Here is a 19339-nt window from a genome sequence, read left to right as displayed (position 1 = left end):
CAGTTAAATAAGTTACATTATAGAATACTTCAATTAGATTATTGTTATGTAATTAATTTATATTGTGGTCTCATTTATAGGTGATTATTATTTTCCTCTGTTACTGGTTATCTTTACCGTCCATTTTCTACCCTAGAAATATAGGTAAATCCTCAATTTACATCTACCTTAAAAGTAAAAAATTATGTAGCACTAAATTTATTTAATCTCAAACTCTAATTGTTCATAGGATCTGGATGTTCACCAACATTTCAACAAGTGGCATTACATGATTCTAGAACTGTATAAAAATTATGTGACTGTAATTTTCATTGCATATGGCAGAATGTAGTTTAACTCACCCCTTTTTCCACTGTCCAGGGTCATGCCTTGGAACAAGCTATTATTAGTCAAAAGCCACAGCTGGAGAAGCTGATTGCCACTACTGCCCATGAGAAGATGCCATGGTTCCATGGGAAGATCTCTCGAGAAGAATCGGAGCAGCGCATCCGTATAGGAACAAAAACTAATGGAAAATTTCTGTGAGTACTTTCTTCTTCAGTATGGCTAGTTACCAATGCTGTTGCCCAACAGTTTGCTTAACTGAAATTTGAATGAGACTCTGAGCAAAGATTTGGGTCATTCACTGTGAGAAATCCCAATACAAGGTAACATCCATTGCTGTAAGCATTTCAATCTAAGCAAAAGTCTTCAAGACCAGTGAAAATATGTAGTGAAAGCAAGGGTCATATTATATTTAAGTAAGCATTAAGGTTAATTCTTTGTGAAGCAAAATAGGAGTTCAGGGTGTCAAGAAAAAGCCACTCAGCCTTATATTTGAGTGAGGGTATCAAAACAGTGAAAAGAACACTGATAAACAGCCTATGTTGGCAACTTTTAATATCCATAATTGTTATTTTTCAAAAAATCAATAACAACAGTATATTTTGCAATTTAGCAGCAACAAGAATCTAACCAAATACTCTTAATTTCTCTGTCTAGTTCTATTTTGTGTCTCTGTTTATCCATTTTCTCAACACCTTCACTGGAATAACTGAGTACCAGCAGGATGTTCAGGGTGGCGGTTAATCAAGGCCAGTTGGCATTCAAGTCATAGCATGTAGAAACCTAGTTTTCTCCCACATTCTTTACAGATCAAATGTTACCTTTACAGAAAAGATTAAGAAAATTACCATCAAGCTTTTCATACACTAAAATTGTATTTAAATTCCATTGCTTGTATCTTTATCCATGATACTTTTTTAATCATAGTTTACCATCTGCATCTGTGTGGAAAAGTAAGGGCACATTGTCTGCCTACCTGCTGTCCTGCATGAGCTGTATACATGACAGAGAATAGAGTCCATTGATTTCTACAGGGCTGCTACTGCCCCTCTAACAAACAGAGCAGGGACTAAAGGGTGATTTGGCTCTGCCCCAAAACTTGCCAGCCATTTGAGTTTAGTCAGTGCAAGAGAGGAAGTCACGGGTTACTGGTACAAGCCAGAAGTATGTTACTTTCATACTGGTGGCAGGGACTATAGTGACAGAGCCTCCTCTGGTTTGTTCCTGGTCCAGTGCAACTACCTGGGTCAGGACAGATTACAAAGTGACAGCTTAGTCCTAGGTCACTTTCCTGTGTTCCTGTAATCATTTACCCAATGTGTGTTTTACACTGTAGAAGTTGAGAAATAGAACACTTTTTTGATTAGAGAACTGAAACAGTAACACCACAACTGCTGTGATACAAAGAAATAAGGCTTACACAACACATGTTCTATAAATTCTCCTTACTCAACAACAATTTATATCACTGTGTATGGTATGAGTCTACCATACTGGTACAAACTAAGTACTAAGCATACTCTTGTTACTTTTGAATATGTCTGCTCCAGGACAGACCACATAATTTTTTACTTCCTGGTTGAGACAAGCAAGTCTGACAGTTATTGAAATGTAGGATTTTTCTAGCTTTCCAGTGGGTGTTCCTAGTTTTTAGGATTTGCTTCCTTTGTGCATTAGGACAGACAACTTGGCATCTCTAGCAGCTTGCTTGCGGCTGTTGTTTTGTTTCCTAAAAACTGTATATGCCTCATAGAAATGACTTCCAAAACTGAAGATGCCTCAGGGGGACTTACTTGTTGTGACAGAAATCTCAAGTCAGGTTGAGGTCAGATGAAAAGGAAATGAAGGAATGCTAAATTTGGATAGAGACAAGCTGTTTCAAGGGTGTTCAGTGGCTTTGCCAGCCACCCTAGATCAACTTCTATCATCTGACTTTTTAGTCTAGACAAGAATCATTCTGGCTTTTCCTTAAAATAAAAAGATAGCTAAAGTTATCTTGTGCTTCTTCATAATCTTCTGCAGTGATTGCTAGGGCCTGTTCTCCTAAGTCTTGGTTAGGAAGGCCAAGGCAGAGATGGAACAGGGGCTGGCTTCCCGGATTAAGGACAACAAGAAGTCCTTTTTTAAGTACATAGGGAGAAGAAAGAAGGCCCCAGGAAATGTGGGGCCCTTGCAGGACAAGACGGGGAATCTGGTTGTCACGCCAGACGACAAAGCCAACATATTTAATAACTTCTTTGCCTCTGTCTTCCTCAGTAAGGACCAGAACTGCCACCTCCCTGCTGGGCCCCCTTTGGGCCCCGGGGGAGGCTCACCTGGGCCTAGAGTGAGTGAGGATTTAGTTAGGGAGCTTCTGGAGGGGCTGGACGTTTTTAAGTCAGCCGGCCCGGATGATCTTCACCCTAGAGTCCTAAAGGAACTGGCTGGGGTCATTGCAAGTCCCCTGGCACGGCTTTATGAACACTCGTGGTGCTCTGGAGAGGTGCCGGAGGACTGGAAGAGGGCCAACGTGGTTCCCATCTTCAAAAAGGGGAGGAAAGAGGACCCGGGGAACTACAGGCCAGTCAGCCTTACCTCGATCCTGGGCAAGCTGTTCGAGAAAATTATTCTGGCACACATCCAGGAGGGGCCAGCAGGGAACTGCATGCTCAGGGGCAACCAGCACGGGTTCATCAGCGGCAGGTCCTGTCAGACCAACCTGGTGGCCTTTTACGACCAGGTCACTAAATCATTGGATGCAGGGGTGGCAGTGGATATAGTTTTCCTAGACTTCAGGAAGGCTTTTGATACTGTCTCTCACCCCATTCTCATTAGGAAGCTGGGGGACTGTGGCGTAGACACCCATACAGTCCAATGGGTCGCCAACTGGTTAGAGAGTCGCACCCAGAGGGTGGTAGTGGATGGGTCCTTCTCGACCTGGAAGGACGTGGGAAGTGGGGTCCCACAGGGCTCGGTCCTTGGGCCCGCCCTGTTCAACATCTTCATCAGTGATTTGGATGAGGGGGTGCAAAGCACCCTGTTCAAGTTTGCTGATGACACTAAGATGTGGGGGGATGTGGGCACAATAGAGGGGAGCAACAGGCTACAGTTGGACCTAGATAGGTTACAAGGATGGGCGGAGGAGAACAGGATGGGGTTTAACACGGACAAGTGTAAGGTGATGCACCTGGGGAGGAACAATCGGCACCATACATACAGGCTGGGGAACTCCCCTCTTGTCAGCACGGAGGTGGAAAAGGATCTGGGAGTCATTATTGACTCCAAGATGAACATGAGTCGGCAATGTGGGGAGGCGGCTAGGAAGGCCAACTGCACCTTGTCATGCATCCACAGATGCATCTCAAGCAGGTCCAAGGAGGTGATCCTCCCCCTCTATGCAGCACTGGTCAGGCCGCAGCTGGAGTACTGCGTCCAGTTCTGGGCGCCGCACTTTAAGAGGGATGTGGACAGCATCGAGAGGGTCCAGAGGAGGGCCACTCATATGATCAAGGGACAGCAGGGTAGGTCCTATGAGGAAAGGTTGCGGGACCTGAACCTGTTCAGCCTTCAAAAGAGAAGGCTGAGGGGGGATCTTGTGGCCTGTTATAAACTGGTTAGGGGGGATCAGCAGGCGCTGGGGGAGTCCCTGTTCCCCCGAGCGCCGCAAGGAGTGACCAGGAACAATGGTCACAAGCTGGCGGAGGGAAGGTTTAAGTTGGACATCAGGAGGCGCTACTTCACGGTCAGGGCGGCTAGAGTCTGGAACCAGCTTCCAAGTGAGGTGGTGCAGGCTCCCACCCTGGGGGTTTTTAAGAGGAGGTTGGATGACCACCTTACTGGGGTCATTTAACCCCAGTGCTCTTCCTGCCATGGCAGGGGGTTGGACTAGATGATCTGCTCAGGTCCCTTCCGACCCTAGAAACTATGAAACTATGAAACTATAAGTCTGCTAGTCTTCAACCTCCAACATTTACTTTCTATGCGCAACTTGAGTAAGCATCCAATAAAAGGGTCCAAGTGTGATCACCTATTGTCCTTCTGGAGAATCTTGTAGGAAGTTTGGGATCATCAAATATAGAATGTTTTTACAGCTATTAAGTATGAAGATAATCAGGAAAAAAGACTTTGAAAGGGCTTCTCTTATTATGAAGGAATGGCAGGTGAGAGCCTAAATGCACATGTAAATGCTGACCTGGGAGTAAATTGCATCTGGTCAGCCCAACAGACAGACTCATGCCTGCTGTCTAGCCACATGGCTCCACTCTGTGCACCCTCATGCCCCAGCCAGCTCCTCCACTGCCTGACCTCATGACCCAAAGCCCAGGGCTGACCCCCCAAGCCTGCTGCCAGCCTGGGGCTGCTCCATCCCAGGTTAAGGTGCTGCAGTCTCAGGCACATGTGTAGATGCTGTGCCTGGGAGCCATAAACTCCAGTGTGAACTGTGCTGGCATTTATTGCATTACACTATACAGGGACAGGCAATTATTTCGGGTGAAGGGCCACTTACCGAGTTTTGGTAAGCCATCAAGGGCCTCAAAGGTAGCTCTGCCCCATGTCAGCTGTCCCACCCCCTGGTTGCCATCTTGGGACCAGAAGTCCCACCTCCTAACCCCTGACCTTTGCCACCAGAAGTCCCTTCCCTTGTCCCCTAGAAGTACTCCTTTCAGGAAGGAGGTATGCCAGCTTGGAACCAGAAAAATACCAAATTCTACAAATCAAACATGAACTACAAGAAATATTTTTGTCCTGATTTACATGTGTTTGTGTAGTGTACATAGAGGTGATAGTATAATAGCTTAAAATGAAGTCTTACGTTTGTATATTGTGGGAGGGTGCAAGTGGGTGGGTATGGGTGTGTGGGGTGTCAGGGAGGGCATGGCATGTGGGGGGTGGATAGGCATGGGCGTGTGTGTATGTGGAGTGGGGAAGTATGTGGGTGGGTGTGTGGGGTGTGGGTGGATATAGGGTTTGTGCTGGTGCGCAGTGGCCAGTGCTGGCGGGGGCCCAGGGTGGGCAGCAGGACCATGGGGCACAGGCTAGCAGGGGTTCTTTGGAGCTGAGCTGGGCTGCACCAGCAGGTAGAGGGGGGAGCTGGCCCAGGTCTATAGAGCCCATCTCGGCCCAAGCCCTGCGCTCCTGCCACCCCACGCTGGGCCCCCGCCGGCACTGGCCTGGCCCTGGCGTACTGGCACAGGCCCCAAACTCCCACCCAGCTGTTGTTTCACTCCACAGGTTCTTGCTGCCCCTTCCTCTTGCCTTCTGCAGCCATTTCCCTTTTCCCCACCCACCACCTGCACCGCGTGGCACGTGGTTCCTGGCTGCAGTGTCAGAACTGCAGGACACAGCCCAGCTCAGCCCTGAGGACTGGGGCAATCACTTGCAGTCCTCCCATGCCTCCCTGCCCCCTCCTTCTTATCTGAATTTCCCTCTGACAAAGGAAGACTGGAACAGCCCCAGGGTCCTAGGCCAGAAGCCTCTGCTAGGCACAGGCTTCTGTCTGGGAATGGGGGGGAGGGGGCTGTGCATGCGGCAGAGCCAGTCTAATCTTGCTGCTGTGGCTGCTTATTCCTGCCTCTGGCTCCTGTCATCTTTGATAGGCAGCCAGGGGCAGATAAATATTAATTTTCTAAATTTTTTAGGGGCCCTCCAGGCCGAATAGAATAGCCTGGTGGGCCAGATCCAGCCTGCAAGCCATATTTTGCCCACCCCTGCACTAATAGCACTTGTAGATGCTCCCACGGGTTCTTTGTGTATGTTCTGCTGTTAAGTCCTGCTTCAGTGAGGGTCAGTTCAGGGTTACCAGTGGTGGGAATCCTGCCCATTTGTGCTCTTTGCCCAATGACTTCACTGGCAGATGCAATTAGAAAAGTTTGGGTTACATGCTGTTTGCCAGCTAGCAGTTGATGTTGACAGACAGGACATGTCCCTCATGTCCCTGCAAGTTAAAAGCTGGTAGAAAGAGAAATCTTTAAATAACCAATTTTAGTGCAATAATAAGTGTTCCTCGGCCATCAGGTACGTTCTTCATTATATTTGATGGAAACTTTGGGTAAAATTGCATTGTAGCTGTTGAAAAGAATAAGTCCTTATGTTACTTTCAGTTAATGAGGCATAGATAGCATCAAGGTAAGATGAAAATAATGTTGGCTCCTGCCAAAAGAATTCTCTTCTGCAGTGTTGGTTCATAAAAAAAAGTTTGCCTCTCTTCCCCTAGCAGTTTGATGGAAAATTGAAGACAAATTCAATGATATAACCACCAGGAAAGAAGCCACCCTAAACCTGATTCATTCTATTTTCCCCTTCATCTCCTTCTTTTATTCACCCTCCACTTCTTCTCCAACAAGCAGGGAAAGTTGCCATCATCACAGACAGAGACTTACCATTTCTAATTCAGAGAATCCTTGTTAGAAATTAAACTAGGTAGAGTGAAGAGAGCCTAGCTGGGGTGCACTTATAGTTTCTACTGAAAGAGCAGCAACTCTCCCAGTAGAAAGAAATGTCAATGTGTAGCCTATATACCTGACTGCATTTGATTTCTCTTACATGTGACTAGATTTGCAATACCTTTTTCAGTGAGAGTTTCAAATGAGGTTGGATATGCATTCCTGCCTTCCTAAAAGTGTTCTTGTATTTTTTTCTATCTAGTTTCAGAAGTGCCTATATCAAGATTCACCCTGCTCACCTCACCCATCTCATGTATATGGAGTTGAGAAACTGATTGTCTTCTCTATGTTCAAAAAAAGTTTCTTGATCTCTTTTTTGCAGTCTTAGATACTTAATCATTGTTTCTTCTGTAAAGCTGCTGGCTTTCCAGGGGCTTATGAAATCTCATTCGGGATGCTAGAAAACACGCTTGAAACTCTAAATGCTTAAGAGTGATGAAGAAGTTTCCTTCTCTTAAGCTAAAGTTTTCAGTTAATATAAACCCAATTTATAGAATGAGTAAATATGTTTTCTGCCTATATCTTCCCTTCATTTGTGGGATTTGTATATATATTTTTCTTAACAATGTAATTCTTCTCTTGCTCCCTATTCCAGTGGTGTCAAAGTACCATTCTTAGATACCTTATGTGTCTCTGTTGTCATTAGAGGAAAATGTTATCTACCTCATACTAATAATTGATACAAAAGGTAATGGTTCATGTTTTAATGCTGTGACAAAGCACAAAAGGATATTGTGGGTTAAAGATTCTCTCTTAAGGCCAGACAGCTACCTTTCTAACAAGGCCAAACATTTCTAAATGTCCAGTAGGCATAGCAGCCTCACAGGCTCAGAAAGCAGAAAGCTCTACCCCTGGAATTTGTGAGGTAGCCACCTAGGAATCTCCTTTTTTATTTTCATATGCAGTTTTAGTTTTTGATTTGCCCACTGACAGTCAGTGACTGTGAGGTCCTCCACATGCCACTTCAATGCATGATCACCTTCCTTGGTTCACTGCTTGTAGCATCCTCTCTGTAATTTCCATTGCTGGATGGGCTGGGGGAAGAGGACTATAATGAGTAGAACTGCCAATGTGTTGCTTCCTGATGTTTTGTTGTGCAGCACAACAGTTTTACTACAGGTATAGTATTCCATACATATGTTTGACAATTGGCCATGAATGTCTTCTTGTGTGAGTTTCTTTATTATTTGAAATGCTCTTGACTGATAACTTTGTCTATTCTTAAAGAAACTACATTGGGCATGTAATCTAATATCACTAGAAAATTGATTTATTACTGCCCTTTGCTCCTTGTGGATCATTTTTCAGTTCTTAACAGGTTAGCTAGTTGTGTTGGCACTTTGTCCCTGATGTAAAGTTGCATTTACTAAATCTAGACAATACACTGGCATTTGCTGCTGAGATGGTGGAAAGGTAAATTCAGATTTTTTTTGTATTATTTATATGAGAAATAACTTTAACAGGAGCTTACTTTCTTAAGAAGTAGGAAAATGTGTTCACCACTTCAGAACATGGAAACAGAGGGGGCCTCAAAAGCTACAGAGTAATACCCCAACCACCCGTCCCCCCAGAGGACCAAGATAAAGTGGCATTCATGAAATGGTCTGAAAAGTAACATGAAAATACAGTAGCTAAATGCAATATTGTTCTAACATTTATTAGTATTTTATTTTTTTTATGCAAGGGTCCCAAATTTCATCAAAGATTGGAATGGTTATGATTTTTCCAAGAAGTTCTATTTTTGTTTGCATACATTTAGAATGTGATTATCACCGGTAATTATTCCATAGTGTATGCAGAGCAGTTACCAAGTTAAAAAATAACCAAAAAAAAAAAAGCATTTCCTATCAGTAACAGAAATGTAGTATCTAAAATATCAGATTTCTCAACACTGAATAGGAACTTACAGTAGTAGTTTTGTCTTATGTCAATATCCCTTATTGGTGTTAGACGTGCTTATTCTACAACTACCTTTGAATTTGTAAATGTAGTTATATAGGTATTTGTTTATAAAATTATCTCCTTTAAGATTTAAAAACCAGGTTTAGAATTTCTGAAGCCTAAAGTTAGGTTCTAACATATTTGCAAACCTAAACATTGCCTGTACTCGCAACTTCTCTAATAATCAGTGCTTATAATTACATGAGACATTGCTCTTCTTACCAGAAGATTCATAGCTACAGAGAGTTTGAATTATAAGTCATAATGGACCAAAACATTAGTCTGTCACAAGAATACTTACATTACACACTTGAGTTTGCTGATACCAAGTATATGTCATTAGTGTGACTAACGTCCCCTCTACCATAATTTAAGATATATCATATTCAATGACACTAAAGGTCAAAGGTATTTTGCATACTGGAACAACTGATGCAAGTTTGATTTCATATTTTAAAATATCTGTACTTTTAAAGGTCAAGTTACAGTTTTTCAAGTGTTTGCTTCTCTTTCAAAATACTCTCTGATCTAACTCCTGTCGCGTGTAATGCAATTGGTAACCATTTTTATTATTCATGTAGTCCTAAATAGGGTTAGTAACTGCTGACATAAGCCACCATGAAAACAAAAATAGTATACAATGCTTTAGTAACTGAAGAACTGGAAAATTCTGCCCAACATTCTGCTGATGAAGGCTAGGTTAAGATTTCTCATTCTCACTACTGTACTACGGAGTAGTATATATATACACGTTACATACACATACTGACCAAATTGATTGGAAAACATAAAATGGTGACCATACTGTAGATTACTTCATATTCTCCCACCTTGCATAAGACTTGCTTCTATCCCTCCTTTGGATAAATTTCCAAGGGAGAAGGGCCACTAGACAATGAGAAAGATATGGCCCCATCGGTATTTTATCAAGTATTTCCTTCCTCCATTCTCTGCTCATTGCAGAAAGTAAATCACCCATCCAAACAGTGATAGAGCCTTCAAAATGTAAGATAGGTTTCAAGTTGAGTATCTTTCCCATAAGTCCTAGATTATCTCCAGTTCTTGTAACAATTTCCCATGACTTCTTTTTAGTAAACTGCAGTGACACAGCCAAGAAATTTGGAAGGACTTCTGATCAATTCACAGTTAGGCAGGTGCCACTGGCAGACTACCACTGCAGCTGTTATGGCATCTTAAGGCTATGTCTGCACTACAAAATATTGTGTCAGTCAAAAGAGTGAAGAAGGGGTGTGATCCCTGGTCAAGGTTGCTATGCAGAAGCCCCTACTGCATACAGCGAATTCCCTTTTTCCAGTGTAGCTTTGGGGTGGGGGAGATAGGTGAGGAAAGGAGGGGAGCAGGAACTGGAACAAACTAAAGTGCTGGTAGTATAGACAGATGGGACCTGGCTACCTGTCAATAGCTGAGCTAGCTGAGATTTCCCTAGCACTCTGATGCTGAATCCTGCAGCTTACAGACTATTCCACAACAGCTTTGAGTGTGGTTACAAGGAGAGAAAAAATAATTATGTAAAAGACAATTGCAGTCAGTACATCCTTCCTTGCATGACTTTGTTTGAGACTGCATTGAATTTATTTAATGCTGCCCTCAGATTTCTTGTATTGAATGTGATGCACATATCTGGAATAATAATGCCTAGCCAAAATGTAAAAGCCATTGAGGGGGAAGCTGGACTTATTGGAAGACAATCAGGGATGGACTGGGGTTGGAGGAAGGCAATTTGAAGTTTTGATACCACAGAACTTCTGGGATGAAGGTTCTGATGTTGAGGGAGAGAAGTCTGAGGCACCAGTGAAGATATTAAGACATTCATGTATCTGTGATTCATCTGTCTTTGAGTTCCACAACATTTGAAAGCCAGCCTTTTTGCTACTCATTTCTCCCTGTTTGTCCTGGTGATAGAATTATAAGAATTTTCCATTTTATCAATCCACAGTGCATTTTGCAATCTAGTTTTATTTTTCCTTAGGTTTTTTTTTTTTAAAGAGAGGGATACTTTGTAAACAGAAAGAACTGAGATAAAATAGAGATGTTATCAGAGAAAACAGTGTATCATTGTGGCTTCAAAGTTCTCTGGGTAAATGTGATATCTTTTATTAGACCAATTAAATAGTTGGAAAAAAATTGGTTTTTTACAAGCTTTCGAGCACGATCAGTCTTCTTCAGGCATAGGGGAGTTGGCTGTTGTTTTGTGTTCCCCTGGGTGGAATAGAAGCCACTTTGCAAAGTGCAGGTCTGTAAAAATGCAAATGCATGGCAGTGAGGATCAGAGACCTTGGAAGACAATAGGTGTGAGACAGGTAGGTGTGGGGGAGGGGAAGTGGGAATGATAGAATGTAACTGGTAAAATATAGAGTGATTACCTAGGGTTATCTGATGGCAGACAGGTTATAATGTGCCATAAAGCCAATGTCTATATTTAGTCCATGATTTTTTGCATCCAGTAAATTTATGAAGTAATGTTCATAGGTGCCTCTACAAAAGGTGTTTTGTAAACATTGTGGCTTCAGAATTACTGACAGCTATCAGTTGTCATTTAAGTATCCAAGAAAGCCTAGGGCAGACTGAATGCAAGAATTAAAATCAATTGAAGGATTGCATGCAATCCAAGGATTGCAATAAATAATTTTCAGTTGTTAAGTTTATAATAAAGTTTGTGTGTAAAACATATAAATAAGGTGAATAAAATGTATAAATAATATAGTGGAAAGATTTAAGTACCAATGTGTTCCACCAACTTTTGCTCTGAACATAATCCTGCTGCCAGTGAAATCAGTGGGATTTTTAATTAGCACCTGTGGAAGAAGGAACAAGTTCATGGTGTACAGATTTTAACTATTATATTTTACTTCTGTAAATGTATGTAAGGGTTTGCAGAATGCAAGAATGGGTAGTATTTTACTGCTGTTGTCTTTAAATAATCTTACCAAAAAAAGGCAAGATTAAAACATGCCATGCTTGTTAAAAGAGATTTAGTTTATTATTATCATTCTAACGCCTACACTGCAATCTACTGAAGAGCCATAAATATTGTACAGCACATTTAAAACACACTGTGCAATCAAGTATTTTGTCTTTGTTTTGTTTTTATTTTTTCAAAATTATTATACAACAGTTTTGGTTTACGCAAAGTAATGTGGGTAAACCCAGATCCATTGTGGTGGCATGGATTAACATTGATCCTCACCCTGAACATAAAAGCTTCTAACAGAATGGGTTTCAGAGAGCCTCATATCATTTTCAGGTAATTTTCTCTCCTTCCATTTCACTGTAACTTTTAGATTTGTTCAAATGCAGTGGTCAAAGGTAGCACATGATAGGGGGAATTTTTGATGAGTCCTAAGCAGTGTATGGTTAGCAAGAGTTCTTGAGGCTTAGTTGAACCCCAGAAACCATGATCATTTTCATAATTTATAAAACCAAAATGAAATTGTGAAACAGTGCCCAGGATCATTTCCACTATCTCACTAAATGTTTAGGGCATTTATACACATACTCCAGGGCTAGTTACAGACAGTAAAAAAGCCTGAAGCTGAATCGATTCAGTCTTTGTATATTAGTCTAAGCTACAAAGTTTAAACTGAGAAACAACTGGACACACATTTACCTTTGATTGCAGCCACATCCCTGCAGTGACTCAGGCCAGAAGCCAGGGGAACTAGAGCGTGGCTGTCTGACACTTCCTCTTGGTGCCCCAGAAGTCTCTGGGATCTGCAGTCCAGCATCACAACAGCAGGACTCTGCAGGGTTGCACTCACTTCCTCTTCCTGCTTAAAGGTGCCTCTGGGATTTGTGGTCCACAGTAACAGCCAACAGTAACTTTCAGTAAGTTTAGCAGGGCAGGACAGCTCTGTACTCAGGAGAAGGGGGGTTTAACCCCTCTTCCTGGCCCCAGACCCCATCCAGGTTAGCCTGGGGGTGGGGGTTAGGGGGCAGTCCCTACCTCTCTCCCCTCCAACCCTTCTTTGCTAGAGCAGAGAGTAATGCCCAGCCCAGGGCTGGAAAGCATGCTGGGATGCTCTAGCAAAGAAGGGATGCTGGGGGACTCTGATTTAACTTGAACCAGGAAGGGGTCTGGGACAGAAGTTTCATAAACTGGTTTGACCCAAATCAGTTAAGTCTGATACTACATTCAACCAGGCTGATCTTAAACCAGTTTCAGCCATTTTGAAACTTGTTTATGTGCATTGAACTTCTGTTCTGTTACAGGTTTAAACCAGTTTTTGATGACTTAAACCAGTTTATATGTAACTTATGTCCCTAACCCAGGAGTGGAGGGGTGGTTTAATTAGAGCGGCTTCACAACCCGTTCTAAGTAAAGTGCCCAGAGCATCTCATGTATCAGCATCCCTGAGCTTTAAAATGGTGGTGGGGGTGCTTTATCTACAGCTCATCAAACGAGCTTTAGATAAAGCACCCCCACTGCCATTTTGAAGTGTGGGAACCATGATGCATGAGACACGGGAGGCTGCTGGAGCATGGTAATTGCCATAATTAATCAAGTCTTCTCCAAAGCGCTGGAATTTCAGCATGTCAAAGCAGCCTCCCTACTCATGTATAGACACCCCTAGATTTGAGTTGTGACAATGTTTTTTCAGGGCCTAGATCAATCTAGAGCCTAGATTTAGGGTCAGTAAGGTGGGATTTTGGCACACTTTTATCCAGGAACTCTCCAAAGCAAACTACAAATGCTGTCCAAGAAGAAGGACCAGAACCCAAATTCCCTCTATCCCCTCCCCTGGTGAGTTTTCTCACAACTAGGTTTGAGACTCATACTCCATCTCATTGCACCTACATTCTGCATGTTGACACAACTTCAGCAGGGGGAGTGGAAGATGCTTCTCCATGCTTCACACGCATACACAGAATGATGCACACAATATCATAGTGAGGACGCTGCTGGGAGAAGGGAGATATGGGTATGAATCTCCTTAGGCAGTGGAGAGAATTGAACCTTCCTGTGTACTACTGTACTGGTCTCTACTTCCTAGGTGAAGTCTATAACCAGCAGTAGCATAACTAGGGCAGGGCATCAAAGACAGTCATCTCAGGCACCAGTGGGGTTGGAGGACAAAAAAATATGGCTTTTGCCACAACTGCCTGATCATGACTGCAGTGGCAGCAGCAACTGGAAGCCACTGCTGTCCCTGTTTATGGCAGCCACCCAGGGTTCTCGGCCAGGTTCTTATGCTGCTGATAACCACTAGGCTATTATTTGAAAGGGGACCAGCACTTCCTTCTCCAATTGCATTCTTAAAGGAAATGTTGAGAGCCACTGTATTTTTAAGGATCCCAGTTCTGTAAAGTGTGCATTACACATGCTCTGAGTGTGTCTACTAGAATCATAGAATCAAGTTCGCTGATGACACCAAGCTGTGGGGTAAAGTGAATACACCAGCAGGCAGGGACCGCATCCAGGCAGACCTGGATAGGTTGGAGAAGTGGGCGGATCTGAACAGGATGCGGTTCAACAAGGACAAGTGCAGAGTGCTGCACCTGGGGAGAAGGAACCAGCATTATGGTTATAAGTTAGGGGCTGACCCTCTTGGCAGCACAGAGGCAGAGAGGGATCTTGGAGTCATGATTGACTCCAGGATGAATATGAGTCACCAATACAATGAAGCAATAGGCAGAGCCAGCCGCACCCTGTCATGCATCAACAGGGCCATCACTAACAGGTCCAGAAAGGTCTTGCCCCCCCTCTATGTGGTGCTGGTCAGGCTGCAGCTGGAGTACTGTGTCCAGTTCTGGGCGCCGCACTTCAACAGGGACGTGGAGAACTTGGAGAGGGTCCAGAGGAAGGCCACGTGTGTGGTTGGGGGCCTCCGTGGCCAGCCCTATGAGAAAAGGCTGAAGGACCTGAATCTCTTCAGTCTCCACAAGAGGAGACTGAGGGGGGATCTTGTGGCTGCCTACAACCTTATCAGGGGCCACCAGCAGGGACTCGGGGAAAGTCTGATTTCACCAGGGCCCCCCTTGGAGTCACTAGGAACAATGGCCACAAGCTGAGGGAGGATAGGTTTAGGTTAGATATTAGGAAGAACTACTTCACTGTAAGGGTGGCCAGAGCCTGGAATAGGCTTCCCAGAGAAGTGGTGCTCTCACCTTCCCTGGAAATCTTCAAGAGGAGACTGGATAGGCACCTGGCTGGGGTCTTATGACCCCTGCTACCCCCAGTGCTCGTTCCTGCCCTGGCAGGGGGTCGGGCTCGATGATCTGTCTAGGTCCCTTCCGACTCATTGATTCTATAATTTTGAAGTCAAAAGCTGCAGTGTCTCTGGAATTTAGGTTCTTCCAGGACTAAGCAGTAACTGAGTGGGGATTTTCAGACCATAACTTTAGATTTGCATATGTCCTGCTGAAGTGCTGCTTTAGTCTCAGATATCCTTCTGTGCATCTGACGCACAATCCTTAAAGTTATGGTATAAACATCTCTTCAGGCCCCAAGAGGATGTGTGCAGGTCTGTCTCATTAACAGTAATGACAATGACAAATGTACATTTTCAGCTTCAGTAGAGCAAACCACCATACTGTGTACGTTATTACTTAACATGTTACAAGAAGATAACAGAGCACTGAGTACAGTTTATTTCCTGAGAAGAGGTCCAGGTGCCGTGGAACTTCCTAAAGAAAGTGCCTTCCATTCCAAGATATTCCTCTGTTCCAATCTGCGCATAGTAGTACACAGGATGACAAACTGCAAGTCATTCTCCATTTTAGCAAAACTTGCTCACTCCACTGGCCAGCCTGCACACAGGAAGTCAATGTGCTAAGAAAATACCTGTAGGTTAAAGAAAACCACAGACAGTCTGGGTCAGTTTTCTTTAAAAGTAGTAGGCAAGTTACATTGATTTTAGAAAAAAAAAATGTTTATTTCCCTTTTCTACAAGTCATTGGTTTACTATTTTTATGTTCTTTAAGTTCAAGTTTTAAGCAACAAAAACCACTTTTCATGCAAAGTAGCAAAATGAGCTGTTCAGAACCGAAACAGAACGTGAACAAGCTTAAGACAAGCCGTGTTCAAGTTTAATGAGCCAAATCAAAACAACATCTCATACCCAGTATTACAGTATCACATGTAACTGTGATATGCCACTGCCAGTGCCGTGAAATAATAATGGTCTAGATTTAATAATGGACTTGAATTAGATATCTGGGATGCTGGGATTAGATATCTGGGATGCTGGGATGGAAACCTAAAACCTTAGGGGTCTAAGCTCCTTGTACAATACGTGGAGAGAGTCAGGTACCTCAGAACAGGATCTAGAGTGGAGAACAGGCATGCTGCTACTAAGCTCACTGGTAGAAAATGCAGAAAATGGAGATGAATCTTAAACATTGCCCTTCTACGAATGTATCACTCAGGATCTATAGCCCAGAACCTTGTCCTGAAGGGAGGTCCCCATACCATTTCTTGTAAAAAAAAACTATGCAGGGTTCACTCTTTTCTTTTAAAACCAAATTAGAGGTGGTAATGACTTATTTAAAAAATAGCTGAGTGGTTGGAGCAACCCAGGGTTGAATTCCCTCCTCAACCAGAGGGGTTTAAAAATTCCATCTCCTGACTTCCAGATTAGTTTCCTAACCATCAGAATATAGGCTGCCCCAAGCCTTACTCTGTTCTTCAAAAGTTAGTGTGTTAGAGCCTACCTTCAAGAGAAGGTTCAGGACTTTGAATCCCAGGTACCTATGGGAAAGCTTCTAGTTAACAGCATATAAGACTTGAACCTGCCCTAAATCTTCCCTATTAGTTATCCATAGTTGGCTGCATACTGACTGTACTGACTTGAGGCAACTCCCTGCTCAGCATGCTGGTCAACTCAGACCACTATTCTGAAGCAACTTCCTGCCTTTGCACACTGTGTATAGAACCTAAGCACTTTAATGTGCGGTTATAGATCCCACTCTGAGGCCAGCCACCCAAATGGTGCTAACTCTTAGGTGTTTCAGTTCTTTACCTAATATGGTCTATAGATATAACGTTTTCTCAATTGTCATGCGCCTCTTTGGAGCACCTCTTACTTAGCCTGCTGGCTTAATCTCCGCTTTGCTTCTTTGCATGAGGCTGTTTTATAGAGCCATTCAGCTGTGGCTTACATATTTCAGGCTGCTGAATAAACTCATCCCTGTAGATACCACTGGGAGCCCATATATGTACAAAAAGGAGAAGCACAAAAAATACTGAAAGAATTACAGGCCAAGAGATGGTTGCGTGGGGGAGGAGGAGAGACTTCTTCTATCTTATACACAGAGAAGAGAGGAAAGAGATGCAATCAGAAATCAAGAAAGGGAACAGTCAGCAGCCCGGAAGTGAGGAAAACAATACAGAGGGCTGTGTGAGAGTCACAAAGTGGTGACATGTATAGATGAAACACCAGCACAGATCTCAGTACCATGTTAGGGCGTTATGCTATATTTATCTAAAAGCTCTTTGAGAAATGATTCAGTAAAGATACAGCTCTTCAATCTTTTAAATCTGAGAACTACTCGTTCATGTACTAATAACTAATTTCAGCATCATTTAAACTCTGGAAGCTGTAGGGTACCTAGAGCTCACCAAAAAGTCTTTCCCTTCTGCTCACTGAAGCACATTACACTTAAGACATGATTAACCAGTTAATCATATCTTGAGTTGTTGCAATTAATGGTATAATAAAACAAGGAATAAGCCACAAAGTTATCACACAAAAAATATGTGATAACTTTGTTGCTCATTTCTATTGTGCCATTAATTGAGCATGTGGCCAGCCTGGGGCTCCCAGGAGCAAGGGGCAGCCGGGGCAAAATGTTATGGGGGAGCACAAATTTATAAATGTTCCATATATAGCATCTAACTATTGGGGGGGGGGTGTTGTCTTCTAATCAAGGCTGTCTTCTCTCCAAGTAAATACAGTATATTAGACTTGTTTTTAAAATCCCAGTACTTTCCTTGACAATGATTTACAGTAATGAATAGCCTAAGCTGAAGCACGAAACAGAGAAGTGGTTTTCTTTTATTTATCCTTAAGTTTACCTGCTATTAATTAAAGACATTGCCCTATTTTTGTACGATAGAACCAAAGATAAAAAAGTGAAGGTCAGTTTTCTCTAAATCCATCAGGCTGCTGGAGAGTTAGCCATGTTAGTCAAGTCAGGCAGAAGGCAGGATAGATATGCACCTTAGACTAACTAAATATGATGTATATAGAGCACAACGTTTTGTGAACTCAAGTTTGTTTCATCAGGTGCTATGAAAGAGCAGCATAGAGCAGAATAACTTCACATATGGTTCAGGAGAGATATATATACAACCGTACATATACACAGGAGCCCTGTCCTCCATGTTAGTGCCCTTGCAGGCCTGCAGGACCCAAAATGCTTGATGCAGAGCCCCTGAACAAATTAATGTTCATGTTGTGTAGAGCACAGCATTCTGTTGCTCCCTAGCAAATAGCTCCACATGGTGGAATTTCTGTTTTATCATTTTTCCTTTGAAAAAAAAAAATTCAAAATTCCCTTTAAAATGCACTAAACATTTTTTAGAGAAGTCCTCAGAAGCTCTGGTACAGATTTTGCCCTGTTTCTGTTGGAAAAGCTTATGTAAAATGATTTACCTAACATGGATGCTTGCTAGGAGCACAGAATAACCCTTGATATTTCTCTCTTCCTTTCAGAATCAGGGAAAGGGACAACAAAGGATCCTATGCTCTCTGCGTGCTTAGTGATGGAAAAGTACTGCATTATCGTATTGACAGAAACAAGACAGGAAAGCTCTCTATACCAGATGGAAAAAAGTTTGACACTCTCTGGCAGGTCTGTTAGATTTGAATCATTTGGCTATCTGTCATCATGTTTTTATACAACCCACTTAGTTTGTATTTTACTTCACTGTGCATCAACAATCTTTAGCTAAATGGCCATATGTTTTGCATATTAATTTATGCTGTATTTCAGACTTTTAGTGACTTTTATCCTTTGGACTATAAAAAAGTTGGGGAGGTAGGATTTTTTATTATCAGAGCAATGTAGGTTGTACAGGTTTTAATGTTTTTTTTCCCCTTTAAATGTGCCATTACTGCTTGGCTTCAAATTGCTTTAGTTATTCACTGGATTCCACATTTCTTAGAATGGAAGAGCATTTGCGTTTGTAAATGGTAGAATTAAATACTAGTAGTACAATACTGTGGCATTTGTGTAATTCCCCTGATGATACTCAGGAGACAAAACCGGTCAGTAAGCACAAAGATGATAGAATGCTAGGCACACACAATCCTTATTAGCTCCTATAGTCTCTAGATTGCAAATTTAAAATAAACCCTCTTGGCTAGAGTTACCAAGAGTGTCTGCCTAAATCCTGGCGTAGATTAATCAATCAAGGAATGGATTGCTGATAATAATATAGTCTGTTATAAAGAAGAGCCAGTGCAAGGTATATGTACAGGTAAATTGAAAATACTAAGGCAGGTGAAACACCTGCAGAAATTTTCTGTGTCCTGGAAAAATACATTAAGGCAAATACATTACAGTTATAATTGTAAATCTATAATTGTAAATCTATAACATAAGTTCTTGACTATATATAATAACTGCTGGCTTTTACTCCAGTTGTCCACATCCCTTTTCTACTTAAGTTAAAAATGACAACCCCCCCC

The 19339-nt window shown here is 42.5% G+C and overlaps 1 protein-coding gene across 4 annotated transcripts in view; it reads left to right on the top strand.

Annotated features, from left to right (window-relative positions):
• The window catches only part of SYK (spleen associated tyrosine kinase), a 94852-nt gene that overhangs the window by 38930 nt on the left and 36583 nt on the right, over window positions 1–19339 (top strand). For all 4 annotated transcript variants that reach the window (XM_019517300.1, XM_019517297.1, XM_019517298.1 and 1 more), the window contains exons 3-4: window positions 361–521; window positions 18362–18500. In XM_019517300.1, coding sequence (XP_019372845.1) covers window positions 361–521; window positions 18362–18500 — 300 coding nt within the window. The remainder of the gene's footprint in view (window positions 1–360; window positions 522–18361; window positions 18501–19339) is intronic.

The sequence above is a fragment of the Gavialis gangeticus genome, unplaced genomic scaffold, assembly GCF_001723915.1.
Source record: "Gavialis gangeticus isolate Ggan-Ray unplaced genomic scaffold, GavGan_comp1, whole genome shotgun sequence".
Classification (NCBI taxonomy): Eukaryota; Metazoa; Chordata; order Crocodylia; family Gavialidae; genus Gavialis; species Gavialis gangeticus.
This window is presented reverse-complemented; position numbering and strand designations above follow the sequence as displayed.